At 41.6% G+C, this 12,093-nt stretch overlaps 1 protein-coding gene across 10 annotated transcripts in view; it reads left to right on the forward strand.

Moving 5' to 3' along the window:
• lepr (leptin receptor) overlaps window positions 1–12,093 on the forward strand; it is a 135,754-nt gene that overhangs the window by 91,338 nt on the left and 32,323 nt on the right. For all 10 annotated transcript variants that reach the window (XM_063064153.1, XM_063064148.1, XM_063064157.1 and 7 more), the window contains 2 exons: window positions 3,031–3,247; window positions 3,442–3,633. In XM_063064153.1, the coding sequence (XP_062920223.1) occupies window positions 3,031–3,247; window positions 3,442–3,633 (409 nt within the window). The remainder of the gene's footprint in view (window positions 1–3,030; window positions 3,248–3,441; window positions 3,634–12,093) is intronic.

Here is a 12,093-nt window from a genome sequence, read left to right on the forward strand (position 1 = left end):
GAGATTGTGTATTTTTCAATTTATATACATTATCGACTTGATGGTGATAAGAATGGAGACTCGTATTTCTGCGCAGGGTCAGATATGATGAAGGCTGTGATCCAGATTCAGACATTTGGCATGGGGGATAATTTGTTAAGGAAACAAATTTTTGATGGTGACCAAATGACTTCCTTCATTGCAAGAAAGTGCAATTCCTTTGACAGGATTATACTATAGATCCACTCTCCGCTCCCCAATAGCTGCCAATAGATGGCGGATCAGATATGCAGGCAGATTAGGGAAAAGTACAAAAACAACAGGTTTTTCATATTGGGTGACTTCAGCTTCCCCAAAACAGGGTTCGATCTCTTTAGTGCGAAAGGGTTAGATGCAGTAGAATTTATTGAGGGTAACCAGGAGAGCTTCCTCAAACAGTACAGTATGTGGATTATAGAACTAGAGCAGGAGCTGTACTGGATCTAGTGTTGAGAAATGCGTCTGGCCAGGTGAAATGGCGTACAGAGATGAATCACGGCAAGTGTGAGATGTTGTACTTTGGCAGATCGACTATATGGGGAAAGATGTGGTTAATGGCAGCAACCTTAATAGCATCAGAGGGTTACAGAGAGATTTTGGAAGTCTCTACCCATAGCTCCCTGAAAATGGCTGCACAAGTCAATGTTGTGGTAAAGAAAGCACATACCATGTTTGCCTTTTCATTGGCTGAGGCAATGAGTTCAAGAATCAGGATGTTATGTTGCAGCTTTATAAAATTCTGGTTAGGCTGCACCTGGAATGTTGCATTCACTGTATTACTGCACGGATGTGGAGCCTGAGGAGAGGATATAGTAGAAGTTTAGCAGAGTTCTGCCCTGGTTAGTGGGCATGCGTTATAAGCAAAGGATGGGCATGCTTGGGATGTTTTCTCTGGAGTGGTAAAGGCTGAGGGAAGACTGATACCAGTTTATAAAATTGAGAGGCATAGAATGGGAATTGCATTTATTACCACTGGATTTATATGTCATAAAACTTGTTGTACAAAGATATACCAATACTATAGGTTACAAAAATAAATATATAGCACAAAAGGAGGAATATTGAAGTAGTGCTCATAGGTTTCGTGGCCACGTTCAGAAATCTGATGGCAGAGGGGGAGAATTTGTTTGTGAGTCAGAGTCTTCAGGCTCCTGTACCTTCTTCCCCTTCCTAGTAATGGGAAGAGAGCAGAGAGATAAAGTAACATAAAATGCTGGAGGAGCTCAGCAGGTCAGGCAGCATCGATGAAGAGGAGTACACAGTTGACATTTCAGGCAAGACTCTTCACTGGGACTGGAAAGGAAGGGGGAAGAAGCCAATATAAGAAGATGGGAGAGTGGAACGAGTGCAATCTGATAGGTGGTAGGTGGAGCCTGTGAGGGGGAAGGTAGGTGGCTGAGGCATGAAGTGAGCAGCTGGGAGATGATAGATGGAAAAGACTAAAGGAGAAATCTGATGGGAGAGGACAGTGCCTCATGGGAGAAAGGAAAGGAGGAGGGGCACCAGAGGCACGTGAAGGGCAGATGAGGAGTAGAGAAAGTGTAAGAGGGGATCCAGAATGGGGAATGGAAAAAGAGAAAAGGGAGGGAAGAAATTATTGGAAGTTAGAGGAATCAATATTCATGCCATCAGGTTGGAGGCTGCCTGGATGGAATTTGTTCCTCCAACCTAAGCGTGGGCTAATCCTGGCAGTAGTCGAGGCCATGGACTGACATGTCAGAATGGGAATGAGGAGGGGAATTAAAATGCTTGGCTACTGGGAAATCCAGCCTGTTGCAGATGGAGTGAAGGTGTTGGACATAGTGGTTCCCCAATGTACGCCAGGTCTCACCATTGCAGAGAAGGCTACGTTGGAAATACTGGAAACAGTAGATGACCGTCACAGACTCAATTTGCAGTGTTCCTTCACCTGGAAGGACTGCTTGGACCCCTAAATGGATGTGAGGGAGGATGAGAATGGGCAGATGTGGAACAACTTCTGCTTGCAGGGAGATGAGTGGAGAGGGATGTATGGACAAGGCAATCACCCTGCAGAAATGCAGAGTGATTTTGGGGTGGGGAAGAGGAAAAGATGTACTTGGTGGTAGAATCCCATTGAAGACAGTGGAAGTTGTGGAGAATAATTCCAGTCCTTTCTAGTTTCAAAATCATTTATCACTCAAATTAGCCCACTGATAATGCCACAGCCTCTGCTTTCCACTCCAGCCTGTCCCACCTGGAAAACGGTGCCGCATACACCAGAGTGCTGTTTATCGATTTCAGCTCAGTGTTTGATACGATCATTCTTCAGAGGCTGGTGGATAAACTGTACCGATCGGGTCTCATTACCTTTCTCTGTAACTGGATCTTGGACTACTTGACAGAAACACCACAGCCAGCCCGCGTTGACAGCAATGTCTGTGGCTCCATCATGCTGAGCACTGGCACCCCTCGTGGCTGTAGGCTCAGCCTGCTACTGATGCATGGCTGCACTGATGGATCCAGTTCAAACTGAGTAAGCAGGTTTGCTGAAGGCACAACAATGGTTGGCCTCATTAACAATGACAACAAGACAGTGTACAGGGAGGATGTAGAGTCATTCGAGCACAGTGTGGACAAGACTAAAGAGGTGATTGTGGACTTCAGGAAGGTGCAGGCTGACCTGTTCTTACTGCACATAAATGGCTCATCCATGTGGACAGTTAGGAGCACGAAGTTTCTGGGAGTGTACATGGTGGACGATCTCACCTGGTCTCTCAATGCCATCTCTTTGGTCAAGAGAGCACATCGTTGGCTGAAGTGCTTGTTCACATGCTGTACCCTATGTCCTAATTTATCACCGTTGGGTAAATGATGATGCTTTGTAAAATGTAGGTTTGATTAATTTCCATGAATGAACCATCTTGTTAGATTTAAGTGATATTCTGCCCAACTTATTTGGTATTGCAATTGTATTTACAAAGAAAATCAATAGAATATGAACCTGAAGTCATTATAGTAACAAAATGAGATTTTTTTTTCTCTTCAATACAGCCTCTGACGAAAAGTGAAGCCATGTGCACTGTGAAGGATTATACATTGAAATATCAATCAAAAGAAAATATTACATGGTTGAAACGTGTTGGAGATGTTACAAGTTACAGCTTTCCTCTGACAAATGAAATTAAAAGTGTCTCTGTGATTGCTATCAATTCTATTGGTTCTTCCAGAAGGAATTTTAAATTAATCTTGTCAAAGGACAACAGCAAAGGTTGGTTCAATATACTGCAGTTCACTCTGTGCTTCTTGGTTTTGTTTGCCGAACATAACAGGAATTCTGTGCAAAATTAGATTACAAGGAAGTTATGAATAGATTTGTTAATTGGAATGCTCAAATGGGTTATGAAAGCTTTGTATTCATTGATATTCTCATATTTTATTTAAAACACTTACTTTGAATCACAGCAGAGACTGTTCTTCATTCACTTCATGCCTCCGTAATAAACAACAGTTGTGTAGCTGTTTCTTGGAGAGTGCTTCCTCTTAATTGCCAGCCAACGTCTTTTGTGATAGAATGGAAAAGCCTGGCAAATAACCGTGTGAAGAACTTAAAGTGGATAAGGGCTTCTGAGAACCTTACAAGCGTCTACATTCATGGTAGGTTCAGTTATGTAATTTAAAACAAAACTGGGAATTATTATGTTGCAAGACTTCCAAATATGTGCCTTATCAGAAGGTATGGAGCCTTTTCCACAGGGTATAAATAACTAAGCCGTTTTCACTGTACACACACTGGTATTTTGATTACAATAAAGGTACAGTATGAATGTCTGGGAATTATGCTTTTGTACAGTTCTGTCGGGTTAGTGGTAATGGAATGGTCACAAGTTTAGCTTGATATTCTACTTGAAGGACAATTAGGTCTAATATTGAATATAAATTTAGATTAGATTAGATTATGAGGAACACAGTCCTCCTTTATTGTCATTTAGTAATGCATGCATTAAGAAATGATGCAATTTGTTCCTCCAGAATGATATCACAGAAACACAAGACAAACCAAGACTAAAAACACTGACAAAAACCACATAATTATAACATATAGTTACAACAGTGCAAAGCAATATCGTAACTTGATGAAGAACAGACCATGGGCACGTAAAAAAAAAGTCTAAAGTCTCTTGAAAGTCCCATCATCTCATGCAGACAGTTGAAGAAGCTCCCTTCCATGAGCTTCCAGCGCCCCAAACTTGCCGATGCAACATCCTGGAAGCATCCCAACCACAGTCCGACTCTGAGTCCATCCGAAAACTTTGAGCCTCCGACCAGCCCTCCGACACCAAGCACCGAGTACCATCTCTGCCGAGCGCTTTGACCCCAGCCCCAGCAACAGGCAATAGGCAAAAATAGGCAAAGCTGAGGATTTCGGGCCTTCCCCCCCGCCCCCCGGAGATTCACGATTGCACAGTAGCAGCAGCAGCGAAGCAGGCATTTCAGAAGTTTCTCCAGATGTTCCTCCGTGCTTCTTCACATCTGTCTCCATCAAATCAGGATTGTGCATGGCATCCTACTTCACAAATATGATATCATATGGAGCGGCAGCGCGCGGTGCATCGCTTCGCCATCTTCTCCCCTTATAAGGATACAGGCTGTCACTCGGTTACAAGTGGGTTCAATTATCACAGATATACATAAGTTGAAAAATACACAAACTCTCTCAATGCAGTAACCATATCTTCACTGTGTTGCAAAGAGCAGTGTTAATGAGGGTCAATAACATGAGCATAAATTGTCTTGTGCTGCTTAGTTATAATGAATAGTACAGAATCGGGATGTCCCATGCTCAGTGATTAGTTTTCACGGGCTTCAGCTTGTGTTCTCAAAAGGCAATGGTGTATGATTACCGTGGAGAGGTTCCATATCAACAGCATTTTTTCCCCAAGACTGGGTCTCAGTTGAATTTAGTAATATCTATGAAAGCTCATTTGTATGTAAATGTGTCCATAAGTCAGTCATTCAAAACTTGTGAAGGGCCTAAAATGCAAATTTGCTTCATGCTGTTGTGGTCTGGGGATCATCCGTAGTTCATAGAATCATTGAAGTTTATAACACAGAGGCAGGGTAGTTGGACTATGAGTTTCAAAACAACTGAAAAAGGAACTGTTTGGAGTAAATTCCTTTCTCAGTTCTTGATCTTCAGCCCCACAGAGTTCAGCATTTTGAGTTCACATCCAAATACATTTTTCATAGAGTATACTGATGGCTTGCAGCCTCTCCCTTTACAGCAGGAACTTCCAGAACTTCATTGTTTTCTGGTCTATAAGATATGGGAGCAGAATTAGGCCAATTAGCCCATCAAGTCTGCTACACCATTTCATCATGGCAGATCCACTTTCCCTCTCAGCCCCAATCTCCTACCTTCTCACTGTAACCCTTCATGACCTGACTAATCAAGAATCTATCAACCTGTGCCTCTGGCTTAGCCCCCACACACGTCCATGGCAACGAATTCCACAGATTCACCACTCTCTGGCTAAAGAAATTCCTCCCCTCTATTCTGAAGCTGTGTCCTCTGGTCTTGATCTCTCCCACCATCGGAAACATCTTCTCCACATCCACGTTATTGAAGCCATTCAACATTCAATAGATTTCAATGAGGTCACCCTTCATTCTTCTGAATTCCGGTGAGTAGAGGTCCAGAGCCATCAAACACTCCTTATATGATAAGCCTTTCAATCCTGGAATCATTTTCGTGAACCTCCTTTGAATCCTCTCCGATGTCATCACGTCCTTTCTTAGATAAAGGGCCCAAAACTCTTCAAAGTACTCCAAGTGAGGCCTCACCAGTGCTTTATAAAGCCTCAACATTACGACCTTGCTTTATATTCTAGTCCCCTCAAAATAAACGCTAGCACCAATTTGCCTTCCTCATCACCGACTGAGCCTGTAAATTAATCTTTAGAGAATCCTGCATGAGGACTCCCAAGTAACGTTGTACCTCAGAGTTTTGAATTTTCTCTCCATGTAGAAAATAGTCTGTGCTTCTATTTCTTCTAACAAAATGCATGACCATGCACTTCCTGAAACAGTATTCCATCTGCCACTTCTTTGCACATTCTCCTAAACTGTCGAAGTCCTTCTGAAAAATACTTATTCAGTTCGTCCACCATTTCCTTGTCCCCAATTACTATTTCGCCAGCATCATTGTCCAGCAGTCTGATATCTACTCTCACCTCTCTTTTATATTTTACGCATCTGAAAAACTTCTTGTATCCTCTTTAATATTACTGGCTATTTCACCGTATTCCATCATTTCATTCTTTATGATTTATGATTTTTTTCATTGCCTTCTGTTGGTTTTTAAAAGTTTCCCAATCCTCTAACTTCCCGCTAATGTTTGCTCTATTATGAGCCCTCTCTTTGGCTCTTATGTTTGCTTTACTTCTCATGTCAGCCACGGTTGCATCATCCTGTCTTTAGAATACTCTTTATTCTTTGGGATGTATACACTGCCTATAAAAAGTGTTCATCCTCCGGTCCCTGGAAATTTTCATGTTTTATTATTTTACAACATTGAATCACAGTGGATTTAATTTGGCTTTTCTGACACTGGTCAACAGAAAAAGACTTTTGTGTCAGTGAAAACAGATCTCTCTAAATCTCTCTCTCTGCTCTCTCTCTCTTTCTCTCTCTCTCTCTCACTCACTCTCTCTCTCTCTCACTCACTCTCTCACACTCTCTCTCTCACACTCTCTCACTCTCTCACTCACTCACTCTCTCTCACTCGCTCACTCTCTCTCTCTCACTCTCTCACTCTCTCTCTCACTCACTGACTCTCACTTTCTCTCACTCTCTCACTTTCTCTCACACTCTCACTGTCTCACTCACTCACTCTCTCTCTCTCACTCTCACTCACTTTCTCTCTCTCACACTCACACTCACTCTCTCACTCACTCTCTCTCTCTCACACTCTCACTCTCTCACTCTCTCTCTCTCTCTCTCTTTCTCTCTCTCTCCTCCCCCCCATAGGATGATGATGGTTTCTTTCAGTCAGTTAGTGGGGTAATTACCCCACTCCTCAGAAAGGAACAGCGTGTGCGAGTGGATTTTAGGTGAGTAGGGGGTTGCACAGGTCCAGACCCACCCTCTCGACATCCCCTCCCGGACCCAGCGGCATGGTGGGGTCCAAGACGGCTGGGGGCAGTTCTGTTGCAGTGAAAGGCCAGACCAAGCTTTGCTGCAAGGGATGCCCTTACTGCGCTTCACAGCACGTGTTTGCTAGATGGCCGTCGACCCTATGAGAGGGTTCATCCACCCTTTGACAGGTCTTGTTTCTCGTCCTGCAGGGTGTCTAGCCACCCTCCTCACCAGGCAAGCCTGGTGGGGGAGCCGGTTTAGTCACCGACACCTGACCACGTGACAGGTAGTACTGGGTTACATGGTACCAGTAGCACTCCGACCAGTGACCTGACCCTTAAATACAAGTATAAAGCATGAAATAATTGCCTAAGTATTCACTCCCTTTAATATGACACACCAAATCATCACTGGTGCAACCAATTGGCTTTAGAAGTCACATAATTAGTTAAATGGAGCTCTGATTTTGGAGACCTGTGTACAGTCAAGGCATTTGAATTGATTGTAGTAAAAATACACCTGTATCTGGAAGGTCCAACTGCTGGTGAGTCAGTATCCTGACAAAAGCTACACCATGAAGACAACAGCACACTCCAAACAACTCCATGAAAATGTTATTGAAAAGCACAATAAATGGATACAAGGAAATATCCAAGTCACTGAATATCCCTTGGAGTACAATTAAGTCAATCATCAAGAAATGGAAAGAATATGGCACAGCTGTAAATCTGCTTAGAGCAGGCTGTCCTCAAACACTGAGTGACCATGCAAGAAGGGGACCAGTCAGGGAGGCCACCAGGAGACCTATAACAGCTCTGGCTTCAGTGGCTGAGATAGGAGAGACTGCACATACAACATCTGTAGCCCGAGTGTTTCACCAGTCACAGCTTTATGGGAGAGTGGCAAAGAGACAACCACTGCTGAGAAAAACTGACGTGAAATCTCAGCTAGAGTTTGCCAGAAGGCATGCGGGAGACTCTGAATTCATATGGAAGAAGGTTCTATGGTCTGATGAAACCAAAATTGAGCGTTTCGGCCATCAGACTAAATGCTATGTTTGGCATAAGCCAAACACCATACATCATCAAAAAAACACCATCCCTACCCTGAAGCATGGTGGTGGCTGCATCATGCTGTGGGGCTGCTTCACTGCAGCAGGCCCTGGAAGGCTTGTGAAGGTAGACGGTAAAATGAATGCAGCAAAATACAGGGAAGTCCTGGAGGAAAACCTGATACAGTCTGCAAGAGAACTGTGACTTGAGAGAAGATTTGTTTTCCAGCAGGACAATGACCCCAAGCATAAAGCCAAAGCTACACGGGAATGGCTTAAAAACAACAAAGATAGTGTCCTGGAGTGGTCAAGTCAGAGTCCAGACCTCAATCCAACTGAGAATTTGTGGCTGGACTTGAAAAGGGCTGTTCACTCACAATCATGGATTCTGATGGAGCTTGTGCAGTTTTGTAAAGAAGAATGGGGAAAAATTGCAGTTCCAGACATGCAAAGCTGACAGAGACCTATCCACACAGACTCAAGGCTGTAATTGCTGCCAAAAGTGCATCTACTAAATACTGACTTGAAGGGGATGAGTAATAATGCAATCAATTATTCTGAGTTTAATAATTGTTATAAATTTAGACCAATTTGTAGAAATTTGTTTTCACTTTGACACGAAAGAGTCTTTTCTGTTGATCAGTGTTAAAAAAGCCAAATTAAATCCTCTGTGATTCAGTGTTGCAAAACAATAAAACATGAAAACTTTCAGGGGCCAGGGGGAGGTGAATACTTTATAAAGGCACTGTATCAGGGTCTTTTTATGCTTGCAGTTCCTTAGCTCTACCCACAACGATTCAACACCTTCGGACCCTATGTCACCCCTTTCTAATGATTTTATTTTATTTTTAACCACAGAACCACACCACCCCTCTGTCTACCTGCCTGACCTTTCTACACAATGTGTATTCTTGGTCGTTAAGTTCCCAGCTGTAATAATCTTTCAGCCATGACTCAGTGATGCCCAAAATGTCATATATGCCAATCTGTAACTGTGCTACGAATTCAACTACCTTATTCCGTATACTGTGTGCATTCAAATATAACACCTTCAGTCCTGTATTCACCTTTTTGATTTTGTCCACCTTTTACATTGCAACTCATCCTGTTGAATTCTATTTGGCCCTATCAACCGCCTCTCTTTGTTAGCAATCTCACTGCACAATGCCTCTGTTTGTAAACCAACTGCATCATCCTCAGTGCTATCACCCTGGTTCCTGCCACATTAGTTTGAACCTTCCCGAAATGCTCAAGCAAAGCTGCCCACAAGGATATTGGTCGCCCTCGAGATCAGGTGTTACCCATCCCTTTCCCAAGAAGAGATCCCAGTTTACGGCAATCTGAACCAGAGATCATGGAAGAGGTTGAAATATGAGAAGTGTAAGGGGAACATGAAGGGAAACTTCTTTACTCAGAGGATCAGGAGAGTGTGGAATGAGCTGCCAGCACGAGTGGTGGATGCGAGCTCGATTTCAACATTTAAGAGGTAGATACACGGATATTAGGGATATGGAAGGCAATGGTCCGGCTTGCAAGTTGATGGGAGTAGGCAGTTTAAATGGTTTCTCATTGATTAGATGGGCCGAAGTGCCTGTTTTCTGCTGTACTTCTCCAGGACTCTATGACACTACCTAGCTACCTAAAATCTCCCTTCAGGACCTCCACAACTCTCCTCACTCCGGCACCTCAGTGGCAACATATCATCCGGGTATCTCTATTGCAGAATCTTATCTATGCTCCTCTGGCTATGGAATCTCCTATCACCACTGCAGTCCTCTTCACCTCTCTTCTCTTCTGAACCTCAACACCAGACTCGTTGCTTGAGCATGTACAGACTTTTTTTCCTTGTCATTATTCCCTAAACAAAACAGTATAACAATTATTTACATAGCATTTACATTGTATTAGGTATTATAAGTAATCTAGAGATTATTTAAAGTATGCAGGTGGATTTGCATAGGTTACCGCGGATCGGGATCGATAAAAAAAAACCTGGAAGTTCTCTCTCCAGCACTCGTTGTTTGAGCATGTATTAGGTATAAGTAATCTAGAGATGATTTCTTTCTTTTCAAATATTTTTATTATTATTATATTATTCAAAAATAACATGAGTACATCAAAGTAAGCAACACTTACAATGTTTCAAGGAGAAAAAAACTTTAAGTTAAAGATTGAAAAATTTTGGTGATAATAAAAAAAAACTCTACTAAGCAGAAAAAGTGGGGGGAAACCCATTAGGTGTACAACCCCGGAGCCATGCATCATACAAAAAGCTTCTAACGATAAACATCAAACCGCCAACAAGAAAAAAATGTACCAAAAATTTACTATTAGATCATGGAGGAAATCTATCAATTAACTCAAATGATAATAACGAGCAAATGAACCCCATCTTTACTCAAAATCAAATAAAGGTTCAAAGGTTCGACTTCTAATTTTCTCCAAACTAAGACATAGCATTACTTGAGAGAACCATTGTGACAAAGTGGGAGCTGATGTATCCTTCCACTTCAACAAAATGGCCCTCCTAGCTATCAATGTAACAAATGCAATAACATGTTGGTCAGACACAGAGATACCATGGATATTTTGAGGAATTATTCCAAAAAGCACAGTTAATTTGTTAGGTTGTAAATTAATTTTAAGTGCTTTAGAAATTGTCGAAAAAACTGACTTCCAGAACTGTTCCAGTATAGAACAAGACCAAAACATGTGTGTCAGTGTAGCTGTCTCAGTTTTACATCTATCACAATAACTATCAACATTAGGAAATATTTTAGACAGTCTCTCCTTCGTCAAGTGCTAATGAAATACAATTTTTCATTGAATCAGTGAATGACTACTACAGATCGAAGAAGAGTCAACCAGCTTCAGAATCCGCGTCCAATCCTCCATCATAAAAGTCAAATTGAGTTCCTTTTCCCAATCTTGTTTAATCTTAAATAAAGGAGGCTTATCCCATTGTGATAATAAATTATAAAGTCTTCCAATAGAACCCTTTGTGGAAGGGTCCATACTCATAATAGTATCTAACAGGTCAGCCTCCAAAGGAAAATTACTTAAATATTTTTGTAAGAAATGTGTAACTTGAAGGTATTGTAAAAAGTGTGAGTATGAAAGAGAATATTTATCAACTAATTGTTCAAAAGACATCAATCTACCTTCTTTAAATAAATCCAAAAAAGAATTAATACCTTTACTTTTCCAAAGTAAAAAAATTGGATCACTCAAAGAAGGCTTAAAAAAGTAATTTCGATAAATTAAACTACAAAGTTTAAATGTTTTTAAGATTAAAAAAACTGCGGAACTGGAGCCAAATTTGTAAAGAATGCTTAATCACAGGGTATAGCAACTTTAGCGAATTGTATCGTTAAAGCTACTCCCAGTAATGAGGTTAAATAAAACTGTTTCACAGCTTTCAATTCCAGGTCTGCCCAAATTGGCCGATCGTTCTTATCAACCCAGTATAACCAAAAGGACATGTATCGCACATTAACAGTCCAGTAATACATTCTTAAGTTAGGCAAAGCGAGATGAATTCCATGGACTCAGTGATTATGTTAGAGACTGAAATAAGGAAGGCCCAGGCAAATAGAGAGTCAGTAGTGGCAGTGTTCTTTGACATTGAAAAAGCCTATGATATGATGTTCAAGGAAGGATTATTAATTAAACTGCACAAGATGGGGGTTGGTGGGAGAGTTTTTAATTGGATTAAAGATTTTTTGTTTGGTAGAAAAATTCAAGTTCGGATTGGATCAGAATGATCAAAACAGTACATAGTGGAAAATGGCACACCTCAAGGTAGTGTGATTAGCCCGTTACTTTTCATCATTATGATCAATGATGTCTTCACAAAGGTACCAGTGTTTGCGGATGATGGGGCCTTGTGGAAAAGAGGCAGGAACATGGACCATAAAATCAGGAAACTA

Source organism: Mobula hypostoma, chromosome 12, assembly GCF_963921235.1.
Source record: "Mobula hypostoma chromosome 12, sMobHyp1.1, whole genome shotgun sequence".
Lineage (NCBI taxonomy): Eukaryota > Metazoa > Chordata > Chondrichthyes > Myliobatiformes > Myliobatidae > Mobula > Mobula hypostoma.